This window comes from Malus domestica, chromosome 09 (genome assembly GCF_042453785.1).
Source record: "Malus domestica chromosome 09, GDT2T_hap1".
NCBI lineage: Eukaryota > Viridiplantae > Streptophyta > Magnoliopsida > Rosales > Rosaceae > Malus > Malus domestica.
The window spans coordinates 12,578,174-12,586,335 of record NC_091669.1 but is presented as its reverse complement, the minus strand read 5'-3'; the positions used below and the strand labels follow the sequence as shown (position 1 = coordinate 12,586,335).

The 8,162-nt window shown below is 37.8% G+C and overlaps 1 protein-coding gene across 6 annotated transcripts; it reads right to left on the bottom strand.

The window, feature by feature from the left end:
• Positions 1–317: 317 nt before the first annotated feature.
• On the bottom strand, positions 318–5,879 carry LOC114826981 (GATA transcription factor 28-like). 6 transcript variants are annotated; one of them, XM_029108200.2, is made up of 10 exons: positions 5,557–5,762; positions 5,318–5,366; positions 4,653–4,720; positions 3,913–4,320; positions 3,270–3,356; positions 3,043–3,176; positions 2,360–2,491; positions 1,864–1,969; positions 739–831; positions 318–636 (listed from the first exon to the last, which is right to left on the bottom strand). In XM_029108200.2, the coding sequence occupies exons 4-9, from the start codon at positions 4,225–4,227 to the stop codon at positions 742–744; spliced, it is 864 nt and encodes a 287-aa protein (XP_028964033.2). In that variant the 5' UTR covers positions 4,228–4,320; positions 4,653–4,720; positions 5,318–5,366; positions 5,557–5,762; the 3' UTR covers positions 318–636; positions 739–741. The 6 variants fall into 6 exon arrangements, with proteins under 6 accessions (XP_028964033.2, XP_070661463.1, XP_070661462.1 ...); XM_070805362.1 differs by having other exon boundaries at positions 4,653–4,711; XM_070805361.1 differs by lacking the exon at positions 4,653–4,720.
• Positions 5,880–8,162: the final 2,283 nt, after the last annotated feature.

Genomic DNA, 8,162 nt, shown 5'->3' with positions numbered 1-8,162 from the left:
ATTTCCAAAATATTCAAAATTACAAAGAATGTAAGTATACGGCAATCCAAGGTGCAATTACTCTCAAAAGGGTGTTACTAATCTACTACCAGGCAGTGTTACTAATTAATTTACATATTATGATATGAACGAACGACAAAATTGAAATGCCACGAACTCATGGACCTAAAGCCTTGTATCGATAAATTCACGTGTCATAAACATGAGTTAATTGATAATACCATGTGACCGTACTACAATAATTCTCCAAGGAATGATAAATATATGAAGTAACTATAAGCTCGTGGGTGTGTCTGTGTGTGTTGTCAAGAAATCAATTTATTTAACTAAAACAGCTGTTTGATCATCAGATAAAAAGTTCAAAGTTCAGTTTTACAGACAATTACTTCGTTCAAGCAATGTCATCAAGGGCAAGAAGATGGAAACCGATGTCAAAACGTATAGTTTAATTTAGGTTCAGGAAAATCCTATGGGCACATCGTGCAGTGCCGCGAGACAGACTCAACACATCTAAAGGAAGATTAAATGAGAACTTCCATACTTACTTCGAACGCAAGGCTCCGCTTTTTTAGGGACTCTCACGGCCCTTTACCTTCCCGGGATTCTAAGGACCCCGTTGGCCTCCAAATTTCAATTCTGTAAAACAAGCAAAGGCAGAAGAGAAGGAAAAAAAGTCAAGAATGGTGGAATCGAATACCATTATGTACATCTCAAAATCTTCATAGGAACAAAGCATACGTTTTATAAATCAGGTTTGGAGTCTTCATTCCTACTCGTGGAAGGGTTTTGTACTGCTTGGGGTGCTGCCTTGGAGAGGTCCCTTAGAGTTCCCTATAGTTCATAGAGGCAACGACGAGAACAATTAAATACAGCAGTTGAAGTTTAAGTGCAATTAATAGATAATATTTCCTTGTAAATGTTAAAAAATGCTAAACGTAACAAAGGCCTCCGTATAAATGTTGACAGAATAGTTAACGTCCCTAGATACATTACATTTTTCATAACAAAATACATCCGGAAACACCGGAAGGACTAACTAAACATTAAACCCCCAAATAAATTTCTTCCTTCAAAACCACCTCCTTGAAACAATTTCATAACTCATTTCTTTCCTTCCTCAATACGATTCCATATTGACATCACCCAAAATTTCTATGTTCCACAGTTTTAACTTCTTGTTTACCCCTTCCACTCCTGCTTTAAAATTATTGTTTAAGGACCTAAATGATGAGACCACGTATTCTAAATTGTAAAGGGTAGAGACTACACCTAAAATGATTACTAACCACATAATAGAACAGCGGTTTGACAAAACTGTAAACTGGCTTCTTCTCTAAATCTCTAACATTCTAGTTTCCTCCTCCCCAATTTGGTGAGAAATGAAATCTATCCATTTTAGAGCACACATCAATCTATCCCTAAATTAGATCAAGTTAACTGAGCAGTTTGCAGTTTCTTAGCTTTTGTTTCCCTAAACCTATCAAAATCCTTCATACTCCTAGTCATTCATTCTACTCATTCAATTGTTCAAAACCAAAACTCAACTTGTTAAAAATAAAGCACACACCACCCAGGACTATATAATCCAAAGAAACCCAGCTTATCCATTCCAGAAATCATCCCCATCATGAGCCTATACACCCCAAAAAACCTCCCTCCCCTCCCACTAAGAAAGTAATACAAACGAAAACTCTGTGTTGTCCGTAAATGCAATTGCATATTGGGCGTATGGAACTGAATCTTAGTATCTTCTCAATTACCATGAGGACTGTATAATATGCAATATGCTACCAAGCACCATTATTAAATAAATGCATAAACCAACATCAACATATGGCGAATAAACAAGTCCCTGGTAGTTACCTTGTTTGCCCACATTAGTCCACATGCATTGCAAAGGGTTCTTGGTCCATCGGGTCCACGTCGCATCATTGGTGTACACTTCTCATTGGTGCCACAGTGTCGACAGCTGGCAATAAATCCGCGGTACAAAAAATGAGTTCAAATAGTTTTTAATGTGTTTTTTAACAACAACGATCCAAATGCTATGTAGTTTTTCATGAAACATTATTTGGGGAGGGGAAATTCAAACTCGGGGCCTCAGATGGTGGCGTAAATGCTCTTTAGCCAGTAGAGCTTATAACAATGAAAACAACAACAGTATGTACTTTTCACTGCATGCTCACTGGTTATGCATATGCACCTAAGAGCTCTTCAAGACTATTTGGGCCTGCTAGCATATCATAATAAGTGCACTTCAGCAGGTTTCCGCGAGCTCAATATGTTACATCTATATCCTTTCCCAGTTTAAATCTAACATTGCAGACGTTAGAAATTAGAGTAAAACATGTTGCCTTACACAGCCTCTTGGGGAATGGATCCATTACCATCCTGACCCCAGTTCTCGTTTGAGCCCCAACTTGTGATAGCTGATGCAGAATCATCACTGTTGGGCTTAGAAGATGTAAATTGACCTTTCTTTCGTTGCATCCTACAACAGTCATAACAATAGTAATCATTAAGAGCACCAAAATTTTTCGTAGCATCGTAATTCATTCATTAATGACAACTATTCAGAAATGAGTAAACAACAAACAGAGTGAAAACATGGCAACGAAAGAAGGGAAAAAGTACAATAAAGAAACTACTTAACTTTAACACTTTCAATTTACACATGTAATATACATCATTAGATGCCACATGTACTGCTTAAATTCACAAATTTACAAACTAACATTGAGGAACTGCCTTATTAGTTGTTACATATTGTTGCCTAAATTTAAGTGACATTAAGTCCGTGGAATTGCTGTTCATAATCAACACCCTAGCATCTCTAGTAGTATTTAGGCCATTTAGTATGCAATAGCTATTGGTTTGCAAACCGCTTAACCATTTGAATCTATACATAATTGGAACCATTTAACAGTTTTCCACCAATGATATTAGATTGAAGCCATAAAGTACAGCAAAGAACAAGAATTCTGCAAAATTTGAGATAGTTTTCTGCATAATTCAATGAATATTAAAACACAAATGCCCTACCTAAGTGCTACCTCTTTGCGAACAGTATAACGAATCTTCTTGTCGAAATTTCTTTCTTTTCGTTTTTCACGAAATCTAATAAGTGAAGCTAGTCTTTGAGGGACACTCAACCGTTGTGGAATACTAGTAAGGGCCTGGTTGAATTTGTTATTAGCAAGATACTAAAACACAAATGGCTTTCAAGAACAAACGGCTTTCAAGAAACCACTTTACATAAGTACAAATACCCTATTATCATGCTGGGTGGTTAGTGGAACGGCAGCCATGCCCGGAGGTACTTCACGGCCCCCCAATAGCAGCAACACAGCTTGAACCTGAGGAAGGTAGCTCAAAACAACTCAAACGCTTTTTCTTAGCCGCAACGAAACAAATAATATATTTCAAGTTACCAAAGGAATATTCAAAAGATTGCAGATTCCCATATGCAAAATCCTGAAACATGTACCAGAAAGTTAAAAACATGGCACTCCTAAAAGTAGATAGCTGGCTGAACTTGTGTATCAACATAAGTCCATTTAAGTTTATGATACCATACTTCATAAGTGTCCATTCAGTGAACAATCTGGTTTTACATAGAGAACTAGTAAGACTTTATTTATTATGTATGGCCATGTCCGCCAATAGGCTCCCATCTTACAATCTGTGCACCCATGCTAAATCAAATATTTCAGCAAGTCATTTAATACCTCGTATTCATGTGCGCACACTATTATACAATCAAAAGAGATCAGAAATGTGCATCAAACCAAATAACTTGAACTTATTCATTTATGCATAACCGTTACTAATCAATGCTTCAAACACACACTATAATGTAGAGAAAACAATAACAAATTGAGCATAAAACTTCGAGAGAATCAATCAAATCACCTTCTCGGGTGACACAGAGTCGAACACAAAAACCTGACCCTGAAATGACAATGTGAGCTGGTCTCCATTATTGCCGCTATGGTCCACCATCCCACTATTCGTATCAGAGAGATTCACAGGTTCAGACTGTACATTAACTTCAGAAAGCTCAGCACCACCAGTACCAGCACCACTTCCATCATCATGATCATCAGCCACCCCATTCCCATTGCTCATCTGATGCAACCCCTGAGGATGCTCATGTTCTTGCATGTATTGCAAATGCACTTCATCGCTCATATGCATCGACGCATTGCTGCCACTGATGTCATCCATTCTTCACTCCTAAATTACCACCACCACTTGTTTCTACAAGCTTGTCTAAATTTACTGTTTTTCGCCTTCACGTCGCGAAAAATGCCGGAAAGTCTATCAATTCAAAAATCAAATGAATTAGTGTCCTGATAGGCTCATATTTATACATGTTTTTATCACCTTATCACTTGGATTATCTATAGTTTCATCCTTTAGTAGCAGTTTATTTGTGGTTTTCTTATTTTGTGGGACTAAATGCAAAGAAAAGAATTTTGAGCCAAGTAGAAAGACAGTCCGTGAACATTCAAAGGAAGATCCCGAGATATCAAAGTGAGGCCTAAAACCCGGAGGTGAAACAAAATTTGGAAAATCTGGAATGTGGGAGTTTCTGTCCAGCGACTTCAGTGGGATGCCATTTATTCATCCAAAGGAACCAGATTGCATACCACATATAGCCGGAAAGCTAAGTAGGTCTTCTTTTCAATTGCGCTGGAATCCTGTCAATCTGATATCCCTACGATGAATTAAGATCGTTTTAATGAGTGCTAGAACCATATACCCGTGTTATATTCTTGTCATGATTATGAAATTGAGATTACAACTTACTAGAAACATGCACCATGTTCCGGGTTTTGTGTGGTTGTCTAAAAGTTTCCATCGTACTTAAGGAGTTTCAAGTTGTTTAATCTAGGCATACACCATGCTCGGTTGCTTATTAGAAGTATATAATTTGACGCATACACCATGTTTAGATTATAGAGTTGAGAAACTTAACCATCATCATAGGAATTGTTAAATGGAAACTTGAAGGCTAAGAATCATAATAGGATTGTTATCGGTGAAAATGTATGCCTTAGCCTTTAACGTCATTGTTTGTTCTTTAAATTTAATTATTACTTGTCTAATTATTTTCTTTAATTTCCAGTAACTACATTTTTGAGTGTTACTTTTCACAACCAAATTTTCCCTTAACTTTCTTGTTTGGTAATATTTTCAATTTCACTCGTTGGTTAAGTGGTTAGTTTTCGACTTAAATCACCGTCCCTATGGAATTCGACTACGTACTTGCACCTCTATACTATCTACGCATCATAAAATGCAGGAAAATCACCTTAACGTTGGTGTAGTTAGCTGATGGTAGCATTCATGTGTTTAATTGCCTAGAAAATGCAGGAAAATTTAGGAAAAATATCAGAAATCTTCACAGAATTGTGCTAATATACTTGCATGTATGTGTGCGCGTGATTTTCTTAGCTGAAGTAAGTAATTGAGCTCGTTTTCCATAATTTTTACTCAAATTTCAACAAAAAATGGAATAAAATACTGAGAATTTTGGATCGTTGAAATTACCGTTCGAGGAGAAGATAATTCAGGACCGGAATAGCGGAATCCGAGACAGGAACATCTGATTCTGGTTACCTTTTGCTGATTGGGAACGATGTACAGTAGAAAGAACAGAGGGGAAACTTGAAATTTGGGTGGAGATGTTGAAGGACGAAGATGCGTGGCCGTTGGATTTCTGGGATAGCCTTTTTGTGATCAACGGTGAGATGGCGATGCTCGGAGGGGACTGTTCTGATTGAAGTGTTTGAGAGATTTGAAGTTTGGCCCTCAAATCCATAGGATTTAGGGTTTTTTTTTTTTGTTTTTTTGTTTTTTTTTTCGAAAACAACCTGTTTGTTTATATAATAATTAATAGAGGGAATTAGAAAATAATCTATTTCCCAAATAAAGGAAATGAAATTAACATATTTCAAATTAAATTACTTGACCTATAAATATATTAAAACCGTCACTTAATATTACAATCTAATGATATTTTTCTCCACTTGTAGGTGAAATGTTAGGTTCAATTCTCGTCAAAGTCGAATTTAAACCACATTATTGATAGTCCATTTGCTACACATTTCCCTCCTCATTAGTATAAATAATATCGTTAGTTAAAAAAAAAATTATATATATATATATACACACACACATATATATTAAAACCTAACATATTTAAAATTATGGGTGATTTTTGAAAGGAAAAGTTTTTAAAATTTTGATTTCAAAATTTTAGAATCAAACCTGATACTCAAAATTTTTGGAATTCAAGTTATCTCGAAAATTCAGAACATAATTCGTAAGTTCATATATTTTATAAGTTTTTTAATTTATAAATACATCTAAGACTAAAAAATAGAATGTGTTGATGCACAAAATCAGCGAAGACTTTGGTACAACAGAAAGTGTCAGGTTTTGTGACCTTCGCTTGGTTGCTTCGGTCACTAGTGAGGATAAGTACGTAAATGAATAGAGACAGAGAAGCAAACACAGGATGTACGTGGTTCACCCAGATTGGCTACGTCCACGGAGTAGAGGAGTTCTTATTAGTAGTGAAGGGCTTACACAAGTACAAGGGATCAAGCTCTCAATTTAGTGAGTTCTTGTGAATGATTTAACACAAATGGCATTAGGCAATATTGTGGGGGAATGACCCCTATTTATAGAAAAACTTGTAGCTTTGTCACATTGACATGTGTCATGTTATGATTGGTTCTTGATGTCGACACGTGCTGCGCTCTGATTGGCTTCTAATCTTGACACGTGTCGAGTAGTGATTGGCCTCTTGGTCGGAGGGGAACTCTTCTGGGTCCTTGACAGTATAGCGTTGGCCGGTGCTCGGTAGTTTCGGGATTGGTCAAGTATGGTACAAACAGTGCTCCCTTAAGTTCCCGAGTGAGGGAAACTCCTCGGTTGGGGACTTGCAAGATCCAATCCCTTGAGTAATCACGAAATTCTAAGTACCGAAGTGTGGTCTGATCTTCATCTGCCCTTCTCTGGAAGTACCTTTCCTCCATCCGGGAATGGTGTATTTAGCTGATGTTGACGCACAAGGTAATGTATCAATTTCACTTGAAGCTTAGTTGTAGTTTCGGGCTTAGTCAAGTGTGATACAAACCCTATAGTAGGAGTCCCCCAAGTCGCCGAGCTAGGAGATCTGCCGAAAGAGGTGACAGACAAGGTAAGCAGTCAAACTTCCAAGTAAGCAACCCAGGATCAGAGGTTTGACTTCGGCTTCCGGTTGATTGTTCTCCTTCTCCTTGTCTCTCATTCAACTGCCAGGATAAGGAGAAGCAAATGGATAAGAGATGATATGAGATACTTTTGCTTTTGAAGAAGTAACTTTCCACAGGCTTATTCTTGAACTGTGCTGGAGGGTTTTCTGGTGCCCTTCAGAGTATAAGGCCGACTAAAAAATTTGAGGGTCAAAACAAGTCCATCAAATCTAGAGTACGTTCGACCTTGATGATATGGGATACTTTTGCTGTTGACGGAATAATGAATGTGGTATGGAAAGGTGTCGTGCTGTAGTGATCTGTTTCAGCTCACCGTTGAACCTTCTGCTTCAATCTTTTGCATGGCAGAAGTGGTGTGCAACCTTTGCATTTAAATGGTCCTTCAGAACATTCCTTCATAGTGACTCATCCACGCTTGGCAGCTTCAGTGTAAAGAGCCAATATCTGATCAACTGTCATGAGGTATTTGCCGGTGGAATTCGTGACCTTGACAGCAGTTGAGGATGAGTACTCGAGAGCAATGCTAAGTAAGCAACCAGGCAAAGGCTTCAGGCAGTCAGTTCCAAATTGGAGGTTTGATTTCAGGTTCCGACTGACTGCTCTCTTTCTCCTTGTCCTGCAGGTGTGGACAAGGACAAAGACAAAGATAGGGAGAAAGCATGATATGGGATACTCTTGCTTTCGACCCTGATGATATGAGATACTCTTGTTCTTGGTGTGGCTTATTTGCTGAGGTATTATCGGGGGGAAATAAAGCTGAGTATTTCGAGAGTTTATGTTGAGGGTGCCTTTTCAAATGCGAGAAAGGGTTGAGCATTTTTGCAGGTTTGCCTGTCCGTTGAGGAGGGAGGTCAATGTATATAGGGATTTCCCAATAACAAGTAGTAATGCTAT

What these genes read in the sequence shown, in the direction of transcription:
- LOC114826981 (XM_029108198.2), bottom strand. Translation starts at nt 4,227, where the DNA reads ATGGATGACATCAGTGGCAGCAATGCGTCGATGCATATGAGCGATGAA. An exon ending in ACTCTGTGTCACCCGAGAAG is followed by an intron (nt 3,357 to 3,912) that starts GTGATTTGATTG and finishes TACCTTCCTCAG; the next exon opens with GTTCAAGCTGTGTTGCTGCT. An exon ending in CGCAAAGAGGTAGCACTTAG is followed by an intron (nt 2,492 to 3,042) that starts GTAGGGCATTTG and finishes TGACTGTTGTAG; the next exon opens with GATGCAACGAAAGAAAGGTC.